At 31.4% G+C, this 23261-nt stretch overlaps 2 protein-coding genes across 2 annotated transcripts; both read right to left on the reverse strand.

Annotated features, from left to right (window-relative positions):
* Nucleotides 1–4217: 4217 nt before the first annotated feature.
* On the reverse strand, nt 4218–8930 carry ARF10 (auxin response factor 10). The gene is made up of 5 exons (XM_012209419.4): nt 8324–8930; nt 7084–8217; nt 4988–5883; nt 4726–4794; nt 4218–4513 (listed from the first exon to the last, which is right to left on the reverse strand). Exons 2-5 carry the CDS (start codon nt 8158–8160, stop codon nt 4432–4434), a joined length of 2124 nt encoding a protein of 707 aa, XP_012064809.2. The 5' UTR covers nt 8161–8217; nt 8324–8930; the 3' UTR covers nt 4218–4431.
* A 9021-nt stretch (nt 8931–17951) lies between these two features.
* On the reverse strand, nt 17952–22832 carry GATA13 (GATA transcription factor 13). The gene is made up of 3 exons (XM_012209418.3): nt 22547–22832; nt 21144–21404; nt 17952–19077 (listed from the first exon to the last, which is right to left on the reverse strand). The coding sequence occupies exons 2-3, from the start codon at nt 21393–21395 to the stop codon at nt 18355–18357; spliced, it is 975 nt and encodes a 324-aa protein (XP_012064808.1). The 5' UTR covers nt 21396–21404; nt 22547–22832; the 3' UTR covers nt 17952–18354.
* Nucleotides 22833–23261: the final 429 nt, after the last annotated feature.

The raw sequence follows: 23261 nt of genomic DNA on the forward strand, positions 1-23261 counted from the left end.
ATCTTGAATAGATGAATTTGAAGAACTAGAAAATTGTTTAAATTGAATTTTTATGTTTATAAAATTATAGTTGTGTTGAAAATAGTATTTTTTTCATGTACAAAATTAAATAGTTTTTTACATTTTAATAATAATAAATTTAATGCTCAATTTTTTGATAACCCATTCTATTAGTAACAAGTCATTTGATCAATTTTAATCTAATGGTTTATGTCTAATTAATTTAAATCTAATAGTGAAAAATAATTCTGTATTAGTAAAAAAATTTTAAATATGTATTTTAGTTCTACCCTGTTTTTTCATTTAAACAATAATGAACAGATAAATATGATAAAATTGGATAGAAAGTAGCAAGGCCAGTACTGTAGAAAAAGTTCGAGAGTTCTAATTTTCTCTTGAGAAATTAAAAATCTCATGCCGATATATCGTGGTTTATTCACCAGGGTTACCAGACTGGCAGCAACCAGCGGTTAAGTAAGACGGATATAAAATCATGAGTAACGGCCATTAACTTGGTAGACCAAAGAAAGTAATAGCACCACACGTAATATAGTGGTTTGATCTTTTACATCTTAGCCGTAACCGCTTGGTGAACCTAACTTTTTGGTTTTTAGTTCTAATTTTATTAAAAAAATCGCTAAGAAAATGCCTCATGGGGTCCACCCGCACGAACGGGTGTAGGGGCCACGTCATCAAATCTCTGTCGTTTTTCGTTTACGAATTTGTTTCGCCAGCTCACAATCAGGCTTAAGTAACTACCGGTAAAAGGCAAAAAGATAGTAAAAAGGATACGTTCACATAAAAAGGAAGAAAATAATTATTTCTCAAGACAATAATTAAATCATTATATTATTTTTTTAAAAAAAATATTATTATTATTATTTATACAAAACTCCTTTTAAATGTTTGTTTATAATTATTTTAATATTTTCACTAAATTCATAAATTTTAGTTGTTTCATAATGAAAATAGAGCTTCTTAGAGTGTTTATAATTTTATTTTGAACTCCCTCTTTGTAAATTTTAAAACAAGTGCACAGTATGTATTCGGAATTCTTGGATCTTGTGTGAGCAACAGTAACATAATTTCCTTTTGTTTTGTCCCAACTCCTCGAAACTTTTAAAAGCCATTCACTGCTCCTTGTTGGATTCAGCACTCTATGCTAATTTTCTTAGCCCTTCTATGCATTTTTTTTTTAAAAATTTTCATAATTAAATTTCTTAAATTTGGTGGTAGGTCTAAAAGCATTACTCTAAAAATCCATTTAGAAGCTCTTTAATCAAAAAAAAAAAAAAAATTGAATGATTCCCATAAAATTTGCAATTCCTCTAATATCAAATTAATTAGCTATGTTATGTATGTTAAATGAATAAAACTAGACAAAGAAAGGCCAAATAGAAAAGAGAATGTGATGTCTTAATCAAAATGTTTGGAAGAAAGTACAAAAAGGATTTATTTTCTTGATGAAAATTAGTAATTCATGGGATTTGATGTAGAAATAGTAAAACGTGAATCCCATAAATCCCATTCAAAGAAAAACCAATCCCATATTTTAAGGGTTTGGAACTGAAAAACACAAAGAAAATGGAATACAAAGTGCTTTGGTAGATGTTTTTCCCTTGATTTCACACATTTACCCCTCATTTCCACATTATTGACATACTACCACTTCATTTTAAATGGCCTAGAATCTTGAGTTTGTTGTGTGTTTCTTCTTTCAAAAATGTAAAATCAATAAAATAGTATCTCTACTTTGTTGTTATTCAACTTAATAATACTCCTTTTATTAATTTTGTTGTTAGTCCATTAAAAAAAGTCAAATAAAATATTTTTTTTTCCTCCAATTTTTCCTTTATCAAAGAAAGAATTTAATTATAAATGAACTTTTATTTATAAATTAAGATTGTTGATATCTATGATAAAATAATAAAATTTAGAGTTTGATTTCATGGCAACATGCAAAAATATTAATTTTAACCAAGGTAAAAATTGTTATTTCATTACAATTTAATAGAAAATTAATAGAATGATTATTTAATTGAACGGCAAAAAAATAAAACTATTCAATTTTAAATTAAATATTCCGATATAAAAATTTCACTAAATTATAAGTGAGTAACAGTAAATTAACTTTAAAAAAATTGATGAAATATTTCTACTAATATTAATGGAGATCAACCGCTCAAAGCTCATGTGAAATTTACAACAATAACATTGTTACAATAATAAGGATTTATTCGATAAATTTAATTATTTTGATGGATATTAACTATTTTAGCGGCGCTTAACTATTAATTATTTAAGTCATTTTTTCTGAAACAATAAGAATTAAATGTTATAAAAAAATTACGTTTAGTCACAATGATAGCGTTACTTGAAAAGTTGTTACTAGCACAGGCCAACAGTCAAAAGGATGGATAAAATTTTGTTTTAGAAAAAAAAAAAAAGAAAAAAACATAGAAGTGGGTGGGTAGCAAAAAGGCAAAGCAAGTGGGTAAAGGTGGAGTCAAATCCAAAGCCCAAGAGAGTGGACCAAAGACCAAAAGCCCGGCCACCGAAACGGCGACACAAATGGGACCTCACGTGGGCGTTGTTGTTGGGCATGGGTTCCCACTTGCACGTGTGCTTCTTTTTGTACTTACATTTTGTAAATATTTGTGGTCTCTACTCTATGCCACTCTACCCGTGAACAACAAAAACAAAAATTGGACTTGTTGGTCTTAAAATAATAAAATAATAATAATGAAAAGAAATTACAGATGTGTTTTTTTTTACTCTATTTATCTACGAATATAAATCATTTTAAAAATATTAAAAAGAAAATAATAAACTTTTTTAATTTTATCCTTATATATATTAAACAAATTAATTATTAATCTTTTGTCCACAAATAAAAGTCGATTTAGTATAGTGTTTTTGTCCATAAATATTAATCTTTTTGAGAATATTAAGGAGTATTTTTTTTTGAAGATATATTAAGGAGTATTTAATGATGATATTCTAATTTTACCCATATTTATATTAAATGCAATATTTATCTCTATAATTTTTTGAAAAACGATTTGGTCAAATTAATGAACATTTTTTTATAACTTAAGAGAATAATTACTTTCTTAATCGTTATGCAATAATCTTAAAGGACTTATAATTATAAACGGAGAGAATAATTCATCATATGATAGTACTAAATTCTGTTCGTACTAGATTACTCCACTTAAAGATGAACAGTAATAAAAATGGGGATTAGCGAGTGTTTGTTTAATATGATGTCTACAAATATAAAAATTAAATAAGGTTGGAGAGAGCAGACCAGACCCAGTTGCCGGAACGGTCAAACACTAGTCATGTTTTCAGGATATTTGCAGATCCCAAGCTTAAGACAGCCTTACTCCTCACTCCCAACTAATTTAATATCAATGGATTATTGCTTACAGAAGCACACTAATTAGTTATTTCAATCCTAATCATATTATATATTTAATCTAATTAATTACTAGTAATTATCTCCAGGCTTTCTTTTGTTTGAAATGGGAGTACGAAATAATTGTTATTATTAAAAAATAAAATAAAATAAGAGGCTAAGAAGACAACACTAACAAATGCTTTCTAAGTACAAGTCAATAGAGCAATGCCAACTAAAAGAACACCAGAATCTGCAAACAAGTGCTGTTGGAGTATATTCCAATTTATCATACACAATAAATAAATAAATAAAACCTTAATAACAAAAACCCAAGTATAATTCAAACTCATACCCCACCTATCCAAGGTGAGAGTTAAATGAGCTGCCTATAGAGCCTAAAACGTTTATATTGTGAAATCCAGCAAGTAAGTAGTAAGTGAGAATCAAAACACAGCAAATTAGGATTTTTCTTTTTTCTTTTTTCTTTTTTTTTCCCAAAAAGTACTATTCATCGTTTGTTTTCTCTTACTAATTTCACTTTAGTGATGTGATATTATTTTATTTATTATAGTCTATTTTAAAAAATCTTTATTTATTTCTTTCTATTAATTGAATAGAGTGGGTATGTTAACTATTGGTATTAGCAACCCCAACTAGTTTGAAACTAAAACATTCCTCTGAAAAAAAAATATTATGATACAGAAATAACAAGAAAATGCATCTGTCATCTCTAGCTCATGACTTACCAATCTCAATAATGCAATACACATTGTTCTCGCACTAGTTATATATAGAAACACAACATAAACATCCATTTATGCAATCAGAATAAAAACTTCACCATAAGATTTATCAGCCAGAAATATTCAGAACATACATACTAAATAAGAAAACATTTAAAGACTAGCTTTTGATAATGGATTGGAGTTTGTATACTGCTTCTCCTAACTATATAACATCCAACAACAGAAAACTCTTCCAACAGTCACTTATGCTCTTTAGCATCTACTTTCATATCCCACATTATACTATGCAAATATGCTCAAGGGACCAGTCTTATTTGAAGCCTCTAGACCATTTTCGGCCCTTCGCATCCCAGTGACCCATGGCCTGCAAGAAAGATTATAATTATAGACTTTGATAAGTGAAAATTATGAAGTTTGACTTCCAAATGCAACAGTTCCAAAAATATCAATAGACAAAAAGAGAAAAAAGAAGAAAGAACAACCAAGTTTGGTTTTATTTTTGTTTCCCACATGCTCATTTCCTCCCAAAAAATGGAAATCCTTCCTTTTCTTTTTTATTTTTTTCGTTCGGCTTACCTTCCATTGTTGTCACTGCCAGCTGGATTCATCAGAATTGTCAATCTTCTTGCAGTTTTTGTGAAGACACTGCATTGCCAACAAGAGTGAAAAGAAAGGTTTAGTAAAAATAAACATAGCAGTAATGAAGCCAGCTGCAATCTATAATCCAAAGTTTTTAGCTGTCAGATTTTTATTTTACGAAATCAAGCTATTAAAATGTGCAAGACAAAAAGATGACAGATGAGTAAATAACTTTTCTGTTTTTCATTCATGATCGTACCTGAATGGTTCTTCTCCAGTCTGTTTAACAGCACCTTTTGCATCTCGGTAGAGCACATGGCTCAACATCTCTGATCTTTCTATTCCAAACATGTTAGCCAGCTTACTGTGCAGCTCTTCATAGGAACTGAGAACAGATAGGTCAAGGGTCCGACCCACATCCTCTGATTCCAAGAAAACCTTGCAGTGACCAGCATCTAAGCCAGTTTCAGTAGAACTCTGCCATGAGAACCCAGTACTGGCCGTTTTTTCCGGTGAAGTTTGTTTCTCTGGTGCAGATCCTAAAACATCATGAATTTTTGCCTTTTCTGGACTCTCATCAGAATAAGTTTTCCCAGTAATAACTTGTGATACTGCATCAGTGGAACAGCTACAAGAAATCTGCTGCTCAGTGAGTATCGGTTGACCAAAGAGTAGAAATTGGTGCCTCTTCACATTATCTGATTTATCTGAATTTGTGTTAGAGTTCCCCATTGTCAACAAGCAAGATATATTCTCATTGCTGTTAGTTTGGCCTTTCACGAAACTTTCAGAAATTCTAGAATGTGAATTGAACCGCTGGAGACTGGATAAAAACATCCCTGACTGCAGTTTGTTGTTAAGTTGGAGATCTGATAAAGATATTCCAAATTGAGCATGCCTGGCTCCCTGTATGCCTGCAGGAGTGTTATCAGATAGACAACACAAGGGGCTGCTAGGCCCAAGGGGGTTGCCTGAAAATGACTGCCATTGTAATTGGCCGTCAAGGGGAAAGTCGAAGTGTTGCGGGACCCGCAACTTCTTTCTTGGCGGTGAAAAGGGTGATAGGTGGATTACTGGCATATTTGAAACCAATTCAACCAACCAAGGGCTGACGCGTTTTACATTTTGTAGTAAATCTGGTTCATCCCATGTCACCTGCAATGAAGATTTGCAGATATATGTAAGGACCAAAAACAAAAGAGATGGCAAATATGCATAGGAACTGAAGATTCAGTATTAAACTTGGAAATGATTCTGAATTAATAATTACCCATATAAAATCTATGAAATTGCATGCTAAAAGTACCAGATGCATTAATGTTTTTTAATTTTGGTGATCTAAGAATCATTTAAGAATCACAAAATGACAGATAGATCAAACAAGCATCAAATTTGTGCATAATGTAGTTAATCTCCAAATAATTTATATGTTCAACTGTAGATTATATATTTCTGGCAACTTACATGATAGACATAATAATTTATACATCATTTATTGAATATGCTGTGTCAGATTCTCCTATCTGTTTCCATATGGAGCTTATTAAACAATTAAAGAACAACTTTTACAATTTCTGTCAGGTAGCATACAGTATATGAGATAATAATCACCGTACAGATTGCCAAATCACAACACTCAGGTAATGCGGACCTTCTCAATCAATATGGTACAATACTACTATTTTAACATAAATGAGCAGGTCCAGTAGCCATAATGTTATCTGTTTCAACTTATAAGAATCTTCAACTAAGCACAGTTAAAAGTTCCCACCATTGATTCAAAGAAATTTACTCATTACTGCTATTTGATAACATTAACAAGCATTACTCTTAGCATATAACGTCTTCAGATATCGAACGAAAGACCCTTTTAAAACAAACAAACAGGCTGATTGTTGCAGTGTATCACTGGCCAATTCCCAGTAATAACCTAGTGACTCCGGTGATCATTAGCGGCCACTACCACTGCCGTTCGGCCACTACCACTGCACACGAGACGACTAAAACTGTCATTTTCCTAAACTGGTTCGCTTAGCAACGATCACGATAATCATTTTGGCCACTATATATTAACACAACTTATACTCATTTTTCTAAACAAATTTATAATCCCTGATTGTGCATAATACAGTTTAGCCTGGCAGACTAACAAGACTAATACTGTCATTTTTCTAAACAAATCGACAAAAGCTGATTATGACTAATAATGTCATTTTTCTAAACAAGTCTCGAGACAACAAACACGCTCAGGGTTTAGATTTGAAACAAAATAATGCAAATCTAAGCATTTAACATGCAAATAAAGATCTTAAACAGTACAAGATAGATAATAAGTAAAAAAGAAAAGTGTAGAACCTGAAGAAGCCGCCAAGGAGAATTAGGCCAGCGAATGGGATCAGCAACTTGAACAGATGCAACAGTTCCCATAAACCAACTAATCCTTGAAGAATCCTCTGTTTCAAACGCCATCTTAAACCTCATACCACAACACCACTGAATTCTCATTGCAGCCCTAACTGAAGATGCCTTAACACAAAACTCAGGCGTACTTGCTCTTGGATAATAAACCGCCTCAAACGGCTGTCCGTTGGCCGCAAGCGCCGCCGCCTCTAATACCTCTTCAGCCCTAACTCTCCCTCTCCCTCTCAACAATCCTCCTACATTTCTTTTATTCTCATCTTCTTTTAAGAACAGAGAAAACCCACCATATGGGTTTATGCAACTACCGTTGGTAGTACTAGTCCAACCGGACGGCGGCGATGAATCAAGCCCATTTCCACCAGTTCCACGCTTTGCACGGCGGATTCCGAGGCAAAGATCGCCGCTTTCTGCTCTTAAAAATACAATTGAATCTCCAGCAACTAATTTCTTTTGATTAACAAAAGTACTCCATCCAGTAGTCAATAAATGCCTTCTTGGTGTTCCCCTATAAATATGCCTGAACTTCCATACCTCGCCGTGCACATCTTTAGCAACCACTGTTTGCACTGGCGGATCCGCGGAATAATCTAACCGAGGAAATATCGTTTCTGCACAGTATCGTGGAACAGAGAAACCTCCACCATTGTTAGCATCTGATTGAGTTAATGTTTTTGCAAAAGAAGCTGGCTTTTCTGTGTTATTGCCATTATTATTATCGCAAATACCCATTTCTTCTCCAAAATTAAGCTCGTTGTTTGGTAATGGGAATAAGCTAATCTTCGCGTACACTTCATCGGTTTCTGAATCGGCTAGATATTTGACGGCGGCGACACGGCAAAGGATCAGAGCATGAATTCGCGGGGAGGAGGAGAAATCCACAGGCGATTGAGAGTGCTCGGCGTGGCCTTGTGGGAAGTAGAAGACTTTGGAGTTAATAGGAGGGATCTGTACCATACTTCCGGCGCAGGCGTGCCATAACTGCGGATCCAAGCCCTTATCCAACTCTTTCATTGCAGCGGAGTTGAGGTGGTGATGGTTGTAGTGGTGGTTGTGGTGGCGGAGAGAACTCTAAAAATACAATGAAAGAAAATCAAAATCTAAACTAAAAAAATTTAGAAAAAAAAAAACAAATCGAAAACCTTTTTATGATTATTGAAGTGAAGGAAAAACTAACACTGAACAAAATAAACTAAGCAAACAAGAAGAAACTGTTTCTCTCTGTTTTACTCTGCTCTGTTACTTCCAAAAATGGAGAACTTTCCAAACCCTCTGCCCACTGCAATCTCCTTTATGATGAATCAAATTCAAAGATTCACCATTTACTCAAACATAAAAAGAAGGAAGAAAAAGAGAACATTAAATAATTTCCTGAAAAGAAGAATTTCCAATTCCTTTTATCAAATTCAAAGGGAACCCAATTCCTATATTGAGCTTGAAACAGCTCAGTCTAATCTCTTCTTCTTAAAAAAGCAGAATTTTTGAACTACGTGACAGTATATTTCCATGCAGAGACAGACAGAGAGACATTAATCGCCGATCAGATACTTAAGCAGAAGCTAAGCTATCAATCAACAATTTTTTACCATTCAAAAACCCAAATTTAAAAATCACTAAACTCCAAAACAAAAGCAACCCTTTTACTCCTTTCTTCCTATTATTCAAATATTTTTGTTTTTATTTTTGTTGGTTTCTATCAGATCTCACAAACTCCAAACACACTCTCTCTCTCTTTATGAAAGCCTTCTCTCTCTACAGAACAGAAAGGAAACAAATAAAGAAATGTTGAATAGACACATTAAAGTAAACAACTGTTAATTTATTGAACTAGGGAATTTGTTGCCAGTTAAATTTATTTATTTATTTTTTACAATCTTTTCTATTATGTCGTGATATATAGTGGATCAAAATATCGCGATTTTTTACGCACTGAATTCACAGGACAAAATCCATAACTTAACCATGGTTTAGTTTCCTAAAATTAAGAAAAATAAAACTAAAATTAAAGTTAACAGGGCCCATTGGATTGCCGGTCCAGGTTACTGTTTTATTATTTTATGAAATATAAGCATTTAGAAATTAGAAATATGAAATATAAGCATTTAGAAGATATATATATATATATATATATATATATATATATATATATATATATATATATATATATATATTGTTTTCTATTGCAGATTTTTTGTCGGAATTGTGTACGTAGTGCTGACTCGAAGTAGGCTAAAAAATAATTCTGTATTTTTTTTTAATACTTGGAAAGTCTATAGGTTAAAATAATATTATGGGCTACACTGCTGAGGGTAGCTCTTTTCTTTCAATAGCATTTATCAAATTAGTAAAATTTTGTGATAAAAAAAAATTCAAACTCAAACCCTCTCATTCTACACATCTTCAACAAGACATGGAAAGACCAACAAAACATTAACTAATTAACAATTTTATATTTTTTCTATTAATAGGTAAATAAAACATTTGTAAAAGGACGAAGTACAATTTTGCTGAACTAATATTTCTATATTTGTATAGATTAATTTTTTTCCATATACTAGTTTTTTTTTTTTTTTCTTGGCTTGTCCGTAACACTGTAAAGTAAGTGGAATTTGTTTTCTGACATTTGAAAGGAATGCAGATCTTTTTCCCCACACACACACACACAAAAAAAAAAAAAAAGTTATCATTTTATGAGAAATGAAAAATCAACCATAAAAATTAGTGGAAGTGAAATGCATTTTCAAAAAAATTGTCTTTATAAAAGTTAGATATTTAAGATTTATCATGAATACACTTGTCCGGAAAAAATAAGCCAAATTAAAAGTAAATTATCTCTATTATGTAATGAAGAAAAAAAAATTATTTTCATAAATTAAAATTTTCAAAAATATAGATTAACATAGTTTGTACAACATTACCATGATTTTAATAAATGGTTCTAAAAATATATAAGTTAACATAGTTTGTTAAATATTGCATAATTTTGATAAAATGAATATTTTATTTTTGTCTCATATATGTATTTTTTTAAAAATAAAAAATCTTCTAATACTTCATAATAGTAATATATAACTAATTCTTTGGCTTACATGTATACCCTTTATATATGTATGCTTTATATATTATTGTGAATATTAGCCAATTAAATGTGCTATCAAGACGGCAAATTCATGCAAAGAATTGTATTACTTGTTTCGAGGTAAGGCAAAAAGAGGCCTTACATAAATATAAAACGCATTTTATTCCCAATTTCAAGATAAGGAAAATTGAATTTAACTAAATCAATTCCGTTGGATTTAATGCTAAATAGAATTTCGATTTGATTTAGTTAGAACCGAACCGATTAAATTTCCAAACTAAATATAATATATACACCGACATGACATGATAGGCATTGGACAGTGACATTACATAAATTCTTTCAATTCAAAGAGCTAAAAAAACAATTCACATTGAAGTGTCCTAACATTGTTATAATAGAATCTCTATCCTCATTTTCTCATGTTGATTGATTCAGTGACAATCTGGTCATCCGTCAACCTCTAATTACTCTATTTCTACATAATACAATTTGATTTTTTTTTTTTTTTTTTTTTATGTCCCTTCATATTCATACGTATTTGAAATAATATGCTAAAATGGAATTAAATGGATAATTCAATAGTATTTTGGTATTTGCTTATCTCATAACTGGACTTCTTTATAAGTATTTTGGTATTTGCTCAGTCGCTCAACCAGTGTAACAAAAATATAGATTTCGATTTTTTTTTTTTTTTTGCCTTTTTCTATTCAAGCTAAATTCTGGTTAGGTTCGCAATAAATCCGATTTGATTTCGACTAGACTTGTTCACCCATATCTATAGGCTCAATTAGGTTTATGTTATGTATAGAAAGGATTACGTAATTAAGTATAATTTGGGATACTTAAAAAAATTTCATGTGGCTAAGTCACTCTCTTAGTAGCATCACCATTCCAAAGTTCCCTTCCTAATTAAGCAAATTACTAAAATAATTGTGAAGCTGAAGAGAGTTCATTTTTGTTTTGTTTTAAAGAATTCAAGTTTTGTCTTTGCTTTAAGACAACTACTTCTTTCTTATCTACTTAAAGACTTGGATTGAAAGCTCAATTCAAGGGTCGAATCAAGAAAATCACACATACACATAAATGTACATATAGCTAATTGATGAAAATACGTTTTGTCAGAACATTTTCTGATAATCACAATCCTAATTATGTATTATAGAAACTTAATTATGATGATTAGCAAGAAGTACAAAAGAAAAACCCAATTAAAGAAAAGAAATTGAAAGGTTTTGGTGAAGTAACAACATCAATACCGACATTCAACATCAAGACAATCAGTTAGACAATTAAGGGCAACTTGAAAGCTTGTTCTTCTTATTAGTATATAGAGAGATAGATAGGAAATTAACCAAAAGAAATCTGTTGGTGAAAGAATCGATATCGACACAATATATATATTAATCACCAACTTCATTCAAATACCTTCTTATCTTTTATATTCATCTGCATGTTTTATTTTTATAGAGCAAAATTTATGTACGACTGTGGAGTTAAGAGTCCCGTTTTGTTTGCCGTAGCCGTCCCTCGTACAAGGTAAATGACTTTAAAAAAAAAAAAAAAAATTTAAGTTCCATTATTAGATTATTAATACCAATTATAATTAGTAAAATATTATAATCTTTAATTAAAATTAAGCTCGGATTTGCCTTGATATAATTAATAAATCTCGGTTTTGAAGTTGAATCTCGAATTGAATAATAATAAAATAAATTAATTTTATATAAATGGATTTCAACATCCATAAACTTGCAAGTCTATGTATAATGGATTTTCAACACTTATAAATCTATCTAATCCTAGTTTTTATTTGGAACTGTAGCTGTTAATCAGCGGTAGCCTCCTACTTTCATTTTTTCTTCTCGCTTCTAATATTTTATTGGCTCTTAATAAACTCAGATATATATTTTTTAACAAGTCTATTTTTTTCTTTTTTTTTTTATTATTGCTAGTTTGTCTCCATATTTGAAGTTCTTTTGTCTCTTCTTCTATGAGAGTTTAATTCCTTCTTTATGAAAGTTTGTTACTAAAATGTATGATATTTGATTTTATTCGATTGGAGAATCTAGAGCTTGTTTTATTGATGTGTATTTTCGATCAATTGAGCTTGATAATGCAGCATGTTCCTTCATTGATGTTACTAACGCTTAGTGGTATAAACTCATCCATGTACGTCATATACACCAAGTTTTTGGACCTTGTTTTACTGATGTGTATTTTCGATCAATAGAATCTAGTAGTGCAGTTTGTTCCTTCTTTGATGTTATTAACACGTAGTGGCTTGAACTCATCTATGTACGTCATATGCACCAAATTTTTGGAAAAGCTATCTAATCATAGAAGATCCGAAGAACTTATTTTATCGTCCAAATCAATTAAAAGATGAGTTACTACTATGAAGATTAATATCGGTCAAAATCTTCTTCAAGCGGAAAGGTCCAATATTATTTCTTTTAATTTTAATTTTATTATTTAAAAGAATATAAACAATTCTTTTGATTTGTATGAAAACTCACCGTACTCTCTATTAATTATAATAGTAAATTATACGTATGATCTAATTGAGTATTTACAATACTTGATTTTATTAATCTTAATTTTATCCTGGATGTTAATACACTAGCTAATTACATTATTATTCTCGTAATAAAATTTTCTTTTCTCTAATGAAAAATCAACTGCGTAGGTGTTTATGTAACAGTCTTGTCTTGATTAGTCCATTCTATGTGGGCAAAACAGTTGGGTGTTGTAATTGTAAACCTAAAAAGTTGTGACAATAATATGTTAGAGAAGCAATTGTTCATCTTTTATTACATAATAAAAGGCTAAAAGCACGCGATTTAGCCCCCATTTTTCCCTTTTTGTTTATTTTTTTTTATAGTAATAAACCTAACTTTGTTTTCTGGGTCCCACCTTTCCTCTCCTCTATAAAACGACAATCCAACTGATCCAAACTGTCGCTGCCTGATACACTTTGCAGAACATAAGCGCACGCTAATCTGATTTTCGCTAAAGTGCACCGTAAGTGCCAATAAAGTTACAGCTAGAGACAACCCGGCAGCTTTGGGTCGTACGAAAGTTGACTAGTGTGACCTGGCTAAATTATCTGACACCTGGCAGAATCATAGTGGGGATTTTGAACTTATGATGATGGGATGGGACATTGCAATGGGATTGTAGGCCAACTGCTTGAACAAGCCAGGAATCTCTGTCGTTTTGTCCTCAGATGGCACAGTAAAAGAAGAGAAAACTGCTTGACTCGGACGGGTTGACCCGGTAGTGAGGATTGTTTGAGTCGTCCTGATTGAAAACTGTGGGCTAAGGTACGAAGAAATTGAATGATGAACCAATGGACTACGTGTCAATGTCTAAATCCGCCATTTCAGAAACTAAATCATAGCCACTACAGACAAACATGCCAAAGTGGCTTTGTCTGCTTGAATGTCGCGTGACAAGCATGTGAGCTCCAATTTTTTTGTTATATGTCCTAATTTCTCAATCTTTTTTACGAGAAAATTAATTACTACATACTACCACAATTATTCCATTAATTTTAACCTTTTTTTTTAATTCCATTTATATGACACTTTTTAAAAAATTAAAACGGTATTAATTATTTTATTTTTGTTTAAATATCTCCATTAAATTTTATTTCTCTTAATTATAGAAATTAATAAGAGGTAATTAAATTACCTTTATTTTTATTCAATAATTCACTTAATTTTTGTGAAAAATCAAAATTATCAAAAGTAACAGAACCAAGATAGTAATTGTTTAAGTGATAAGTTTAAAAAAGTTGTATTTTATCACAATTATTGCCATTGGGTTATTAGAGAAGTAGTTGATTATACATCTCATAATGTAAAAGTCATAAATTTAAGCAGTTGGTAAGTGGGAAATGGATTATATCTCTAAATAAATTTTATTCGTAAGATCAAAATCTTCGATGTAAGATTACCATTATAAAAAGAACTTTTAACTGAATATCACATCTTAATTTGATATGTGTATGATTAAAAAAATTAGATATATTGGCTCCGTTCGATATCAGTTTTTTAAGATAGCTTTTAGTATTTTAACTAGATTAAAATAGTATTTTTATCCGTTATAGTGTTTGAAAATATAATTTATATAGTAGCTTTAAAAAGTTAAAAGAGAGTTTAATGAAATGTTATCCCACTCAACCTTTAGCATTTCACGGTATTTAATGGATTATTTTTTCACACTTACATCCATTACTTCTTTACAGATTAAGAAGCTTTGATGTTAATATAAAACCGTTTTCTTTGCTTTTTTACCATTTTAAATTTAACAACTTATTAAATAATTATTTTTATCGAACATTTTCACTTTAAACCCTTATATAGACAGTTAACAATTATTATAACAGTTAATATAGCGGATCAGAACCATTAAATTTCGCTTCTCTTTTTCTCTCTCCATTAAGTGAAAATTAACAATTTTTTTCTTTTTAAAGTTGTTACCCTAAATTGAAGTTTGAGTGGTCTAATTAGATTGTGGTTTAAGAGAGCATGTGATGATTAGCTATAAAATCAAATGAGTAGAAAGGGATATATTGCCAAATTTTCCAATGAAAAATTGATATTTGCATAACCAAACTAATGAAAAGGGTGCCAAATGTTTGTTGCAAGTTTGGCAGGTGAACTATAATAATATCAAACGCCTCATGATGAGAAATTCCTCAATTTTGTGTCTTCTTAGATTTTATTTTATATTCGTCATTTTATTAATTTGTTTATAAGTTATTATTTTGAATAATATTATATTGCATTTTGATATCTAAAATTTTAGAATTCAATAACACTTCAATCCTAAGTTGTCATATTAGTTTTATTTTTATGTTTTTCGTTGATAAAAATAAAGATCAAATACATAAATTCTCTTTTATATATTTTACTATAAATTTTGTGACATTTCGGACTTTATAAGAAATCAATATGTTCCTAAAATTAAGGATTTTTCTAACAATAATTGTTGGAGTTCTTGGCTTTTTATGTGCAAAATATTGATTTGCTATTTAGTTAATAACAATTTCGGAACAATAATTTTCACATTTTGAGAAGTGTTCAACAAGTCAAAATAAAAAGTTGAGGGTAACACAAAATTTTCATAAAAAATACAAAGCTAAATTTATGTGTTAACTTAAATATAAAGATGAAACTTTTATGAAATTAACCCATATATTAATACTTTTTGAGAAGTGAAGTTCACGTTGATTAATGAAAAAAAAAATTATAAATAAGTGGTTTTTGTATATAATACGAGTTTAAACAAATCATGTCATGGGTTGAGCATAATCCGTTTAATTAAGGGTAAAATGATATATATATATATATATATATATAGGGTTGTACGTGTTATACATATCCAATTTTTTTGACTCATGTACAATTCATTTAATTAAATTAATTGCATTTTTTTGATCCAATTACGATCTATTTAATTAAACGGATTACAGATATCGTATTTATGTAATTTATTTAATTTTAATATCATATTCATATTTAAATATTTGACATAATTATTAAATGGATAGTATTTATATTGACCATAATGGTATTGCATGTGAGAAAGATTCGTGATGAACTTAACATGTCAACTCATTTTGACACCCTAAAAAATTATTAAGCATGACTCTTTGCCTTTCTCTAAATTATTATTATAATCTTGGAGGAGAGATGATTTACGGGAAAGTACTGGTGAGATACCGAATACAAACGGATCAATGTTTAATTTATTGAAATTGATTGCATTGTACAATTTATCTAAAATTAAACTTTGAAATTGATTTAACTATAATTTTAATTAGAAAGACTGTGCCTATTTTTATTCTAAAAAAAAAAGTATCTATTTTATATTGATACTTATATCATCTTTCAATAAGTAGTAATGTGTTTGGGTTGGGAAAAAATATATATATTATGGGTTCTTTAATTATCTATCTCTTATGCATGTTGATCAACAAAATAAATGAACCAAATTAATCTTTTAATTGAAAATTTTCTATTAAAATCGACCTAAAAGCTCAATTTTAGCAATGGAATATCACGAAAAAAAGTTCAAAAAATAGAGTATTATCTCAGGTACAAATGATACAAAGACGATTAATTAGTTTTCAAAATAAAAATTGTGACTAATATATTTATTATGATATAAAAATTAAATAAAAAGCAAGAAGATAAAATTAAAGGATAAATACATTTAAGTCGTTAAATTATATAGTAATTAAAGCTTTTTTTCCTCTATTTTTAAAAATTATGATACCTTCTCTAACATATGCTTAAACTAACTATCAGGTTTTCTGTTCAAAATTAACATTTTTTAATAAAAAAACTGAGTATATTTCATTCAAAAAAAAAAAAAAAGTGTTTCACTTATGGTAAATTGCTGACTTCTTGGACAAAAGTACCTAATAATTAATTTAAGCAAAAACTAAAAATATTATAGTAATTTCCAAAAAATAAAGGGACAATAGTGTTAATGGATATACTTTAGCAATCCAAGTGTATTTTACTCAAAAATAAAAAAAAGTGTTAAAGTTGTCTTAGGACGGGCTCTACTGTGGTGGGCTGAAAACCGCAATACTATAATCATGTAGGAAGGCGCAGCGTCTCCTATCAGTATTTGGGATCGTGCAGCCTATGGGGATGTCTTAAAGCGGGACATTAACATATGATCGGTGGCCCGAGCCGAAGAGACAGTAACGGATACACCTAGTAATCCTTTTTTTAATTAAAAAAAAAAAAAAAAAAAAAGGAGACCAGACATACTAAGTACATGCTTTTAGACCTAACAGTAGAAAACTGGGACGATTCCAACTTCCTAGCTATATAGCATTATAGAAAGTAGAAAATGTGGTAATTTTTTCCTTTTGAGCACCAAACCACCTTTTATTTATTTGTTGTTTCAGGTTGTTCTTTTTAATTCACGCCCAATGAGTCAAAATAGTACTATGTGATGCACCTAGGGGTTAGCTATCATATTGACTTATCAAATTGGTGAAATCAATTCTGGTAAAAAAACTCGAGATCTCTCATCCCTCGTATAAACGAGAAAGACTAATAAGAGAACTACCTTTTATTTAGACAAAGAAAATGTCCACTGGGCTTAGGCTCAGGCTTTGGGCTCTTCCTATCTGGACATCTATAACAACATAGCCGATAGCCCTCTAGAACACTTGATGTTATTGCACTCATTTGCCATTCAACTAAAAAAACCTAATATGACAGAAAAAGACATTGTGTGTATTGTTTGTTTTACTAGTGTCTGTAGGAGTTGTTATGCTTAGGTATTTGCATTCAATTGTACTGAGTTAAGGATGACAAGTTAGGAAGCGTAGTACAAAGGACAAACTAGGGGAAAAATAGGCAGCATCCATCCTACAAGGACAAACCAATTGGGTTTAAAAGTTTAGAGAAGGCAATAACTTCTTCGATAAAAGTCAGATGAAATAATTATTATGCACTTGTCTTTCTCTCTCTCTCGGTTCAAAAGACAACAAGCATGCAATTAACTGCCACTGCCTAGGCTATCAAATAGCAGCTCCAACTTTATTATTTATTGACTGATAACCAAATAGACAAATCTCATTATCAGAAGCCATAAAGCTATGATTCCCAAAAAGAAAGTCAAAAAATCCGATCACTCTAAGCACAAGCAATATGTACAAATAAAAAACCATTTGATTAGTGAAACTTAACCATTTCAAGAATCAGCCTGCAAAACCAACTAGACAAAAAACAAATACAACAAAGTACAGAAGAGTCTACAAATTTGAGACCTGATATCCACTTATGTAAATAAGCAGAGAATCAAATGTTTAGCGTCACTAATGGGCATAAAGCATCAATAAACCCTACTTCTAAACATCTAAATTACATTTCTCTGCTTCACTCAGATATTCACCAAGATACTCACTACTCTACCCTTCTTTAACTTTTCGCTGCTGCCAAACATCTAATCATCTAAAGGTTCCTAGTTCTTATTTCTTTAATGTACAAAAAGAACAAACCAACCAACAGAAAATAGAAAACTGAAAATAGAGAACCGGACAGCTCCCAGCTAACAAAGCTACTTTTCCTAATTAATAATCAAACAAATAGCTATCAAAATGAATATTCTGGTACTGTTGGAAGCGATGCGTCCATTGCAGCCGTAGTTGTCATTGGCCGAGTAGTCTTCTTTCTCATCTCGACGACCTTCCTGTGGGAGTTAGAGTGCAATGATGGAACAAAGGTCGGACTAGCGGCAGGACGGTACTCTGGGAAGAGACGGCCCGACCTGTAACGAACCCCACAAGCATTGCAAAGCGTTTTTGGCCCCATAGGCCCTTCTCTCCATTGTGGAGTCTTGGTTACCTCACAATGTGTGCATTTTCTGATTTCAATAGGTTGTTGTGTCGATGATTTCTTCATCTCTACAGTACAAGACAACAGCATTAGATTCCTTTTCTTCTTCTGTTTTCTCTTGGCAACGTTCAACATTTTCTCATCAGGACAGGATTCTGTTTCCGATTCAGAACCCAAAGGATGATATTGTTTTGGAGCATATGAGATGAATGGGAATGTACGCCGATGGGGATGTGGGCGCTTGCTTCGAGGGCGCTTGCTTCGAGGGCGCTTCACTGGGATGACAAATTTGGGATGTTGGACTACTGCATTTTCTGCTGAGGAAGAGCTGCTGCTGCTTTCAAGGACAGAAACTGGACTGGAGGTCCAGAAAAGGCGTGAATATTTAGCCTCTGAAGAGTCATAATTAAGGGGAATGCCTCTGCCAGAGGATGCTTCAGCAGTGCTGGGCCACTGTTTTGGCTGAGAAGATTCATCATGCTGAGCATCAAATAAAAATTCAATTAAAAAATTATTACAAAGATGAAGTTTCTAATGTCTTCCACAGAATTACAAAACAAAAGGAGAGGTTGAACACCTAAAAGCATATTTAAGTATGATATCAGCACACTTTCAAGAGCAGTGACCAAACAATATCTTGATACACATGTGTGAACACCTTGGGGCCTCACACCATGCTTCAAAATTGTTTCAATCAGTTTCAATGTCATTTCCATGTGGCCTTGCTTGTGGCCAAAAGCCCTTAAAGATTTTATCTAAAAGGAGAATAGATTATTCAACCGAGATTGGAAAATCAACCCAAAAAATAACAATTATATATATTACTAAATCAATTAATATGAATAATCAGCAGCACCGTCGACAGGAAGCAGTTTACTTCAACCAAGAATGTAACTGTAAGAAAATGTAATCACAACATAAAGCTTCTAAACTTTAGCCAGATATTCTCAGGTAACTCTGAGCCAATAAGCAGTTCCAAATTGTTCAAATTATAAAACTGGATTTTGTAAAGTCTCAATAGTTCCTAAAAGGTCTATTAGATCAACTTAGCACCTACTTGTTGCTAGTGTCTGATGAATTCAAGCTTCATCCTGGGTATTCCATCTTTATCTCAAGACATGGTGTGAAAAATGGTAATTGCCATCAAGGATCAACACTACCTCTCAGCATAAATGTTTGCTTCCCACTATCAATCTAAAGGTAAAAAAAATGACAAAAAAAAGATCGCCATCCTGAGCTTATATAATGTGATCTTCCAGCAATTCAATCATACTTCATTTTCATCAATGACACTTCAACTACAGGGCAAGAAGTAGGCTGGACCATGTTGGACAGATGTCCTTGTTATGCTATATACAGTTGAATCCAACAATCTACATGGGCCCATCATGGTTGGTATTTTCATTTCTCAGGAGCTACTTAAACTACACACAACATACCAAATCATAGTATTGTTATTTTAATTCCTCTTCCCATCTTCTATGACACCACCAACCACTTTAGAACAAATTCAGACTTCTAATTGCTTAATACTTCAAAGGCTTCATGATTATAAGGCTTCCTTAATTAACACTGTAAAAGTACGATGAACAGTTGCCATGACATAATACTAACATGCTTTACCAAACATCCCAGTGATTCTTTTAGCTTCTTCAATATCCTACCAGTCATGTTGTGTAGTGGAACAACAGCTTCTCATTAGATTATATTAACTATTCTTAATTTCTTCTGGTTGTCCAATGGATGTTCATTTGGTTTCTCCTTTTTCCTCAATGGTCTCCAAAGCTATTTGAAATACAGTTCCCATTCAATGCAGTAATTCAGAGTTGTCTTCCATCTTGGTATTGTTTGTTCAAATTACAAATTACAAAAATCAAGCATCCGGACTTCAGGATAGCAATGACTACTATGTAACAGAACATATGTTCACACTTTTTTCAAACTAGCCAAGATATATTTCATTCAATAACTAAATGCAAATGCATTTATATGATTATGTACAAAGATATAAGAACAATCACATATTGGAAACTTTTCAACAAACCATGCCAAATAAATGTCGAGCCAGAGAGTCACCACAGATGGATACTGCCACAGAGAACCTATACCTTCCAATATGTGATTGTTCTTATCTCTTTTGTCATAATCATAAAAATGTCGAGCCAGAGAGTCACCACAGATGGACACTGCCACAGAGAACCTATACCATAAAAATTGAGTTCAAAAAAGGAACACAGATATCATGGAGCAGTACCATCTCCTTCAATGTAGAATAATGCAAGCATAAGCATTCATAACTCCACATATAATGAGACAAACATGCTTTATACAAATCATTCTTCTAACTGAACGGTAAATAGATAAAAGTCCATTTATTGGCCACGTTACAGTTTAAGGAAATCTTCCCGAAAGCAGAATCCACATTTACCAGGGACTCTAACTGAGGGCACAATTTCAACTCTCTAACTATGAAATGACTAAATTCATAATCCATACAAAGATAGACAATTTCCACACATGTAACAAACAAAATTTATAAAACTCACCAAAACTGAAGAGCTTTTCTTTACTTTCAAAATGTCATTGCCATTTTCACCACAAAGACCAGCCAAAACATTTGATGGTGGTGGCACCAACTGTTGAAATTTAACTTCCCAATCTTCGCCTAAATCATTCAATTCTACGTTCTCCAATGGAAAATCAAGGAGCTCCATGGCATCATCGAAAAAATCATCCGGCACGCCATTAAAGTTTTCGTCAAAAAACCAAGAACCATTCGTATTCGTATTCGCATTCATATTATTACCCTGTGCATCACAAGGCAAAAAGAAGAATAAAAAAACCAGGAAACTGCTATTCAACTTCATAAATGCACTCCCTGCAAAGTGGGTAATGCGTTTTGGATACAAAAACATAAATGCAGCGTTCCTCTTTCAAAATTTTTAACATTTGCTCATACATGAAGAGGTTAATACCTCGGAACTCAGTTTGTTCTAGATGTCCAACAAAGGTACGTACGTTAAGTGTGATATGTGTTTGACGTGGGTACGTTAGGTTCATCTTCACGAATGCGTTACTGTAAATTGATTAGTATAGCGAAGTGGGTTCAAAGGCCATACCCGTATATACTTCACTAGAGATAAAAGAAAGAGCATTCCAATTCAATTATATTCAGATAATTACTAATTGTTGTTGAACGGTTGAAGAACGTATATTTATCTGATAATTAAACTACCATTCTTTTTAATTTGAATAAAGATTTATTTATACACACAAAATCCTTAAATTTAGAGTACAAATTAAAAAACAAATGTAATTACGTAATCCAAAATGCAACAAAATTTTGGTAATAATTCGTGTAAAAAAAAATCAAAAACAACAGTAATAAACGAAACAGAAATGAGTTACAGCAAAGGACTCTTACAATCTTAGAAGATTCGTCTATTTATTATTTATAATAATCTTAACTATTTGAAGACAAATTAAAAAAAAAAAAAGAAAAGGCAACATCATTTTCAAACCAGATACGCGGTCGTTTTCTTTACGGTTATGACTTCAATTTGAACCAATTAAGAAAAGCTAGTGAAAATAAGCTAATATATTATTATAATTAGATAATCCTTCTAGGCTTGTTTGTTTACCGAGAAAATGCATGCAGGAGAAGAGGAAAAAAAATGTTCAATTTTGAACTATTGCAGAGAACAAATAGAAAAAGGCAACTTTGTGAGCTATTATTTATATCATTTCTAATTTTTAATATTAGAAATGATGTCTAACAGACTGTTGAAACGCTTCTAAGACCATTTTCCCTCATTTCCCCTTCATTCTCTCGCGAACCAAGCAGAAAAGTTGAAACAAAGCGCCATAGAGAGAATGCAACTCAAGAATTAAAAACAAAAAGTCGGAAAAAACAAAAATGAAGAATTTAAGAGGAAAAAAGTAGACAAACCTTAAAGAAGAAACCCTAAATGGGACCAAAGTAAGTCATGAATTGAACTTATCCACATCAAAACCCTAGCTAGAGAGAGAGAAAGCGGGCTCTGCACATAATTTAGACCTATAAAACGGCGTCGTTTCAGTGAGTGAGAATGGACATTGTAAATTTCCTGCTTAGAGCAGAGGGAAGGAGAGAGAGCGAAGAGAGGGGAGAGAAGATGATAACAGTGGATTGAGAGATTCCTTTTGAATCTCTCTTGTCTGAGATTGGGATTTTTAGGTTTCTTATGGTGTGAGAGGAGTAACAATAAACTACATGCTTGTTTATTGAACTTAATATGGACCATGGTTTGATCTGCGTCCATCTAGCATCCCTTTTCTGGAAACACTGTGATTTACGGAAATGTTTTTATATATATATATATATAAATGGTTATCACGTGCATAATTAGGAAATGTTTTAGATTTTCTTTTTTAATATTTAGTGTCTAATGAGGCTCTGGAGATGAATGCCGGGAATATGATTATTTACTACAAAACCGCGTGGATATCTTTTCTTTTTCTTTTTCTTTTTCTTTTTTTGGTAATTACTGTTTATCCTGTTGAAATAGTGGAATTATCTTTGAATATGAAAATTTTATTAAAAAAAAAAAGTTTCAGCTAAGGTACTGCTAAAATTATCAAAAAAAGCACTAATTATTCTTTAAATTTTAATTTTGTTTTTAGTA

The sequence above is a fragment of the Jatropha curcas genome, chromosome 1 (genome assembly GCF_041381405.1).
Source record: "Jatropha curcas cultivar XTBG-Jc1 chromosome 1, XTBG_Jcur_1.0, whole genome shotgun sequence".
In the NCBI taxonomy this organism is placed as follows: domain Eukaryota; kingdom Viridiplantae; phylum Streptophyta; class Magnoliopsida; order Malpighiales; family Euphorbiaceae; genus Jatropha; species Jatropha curcas.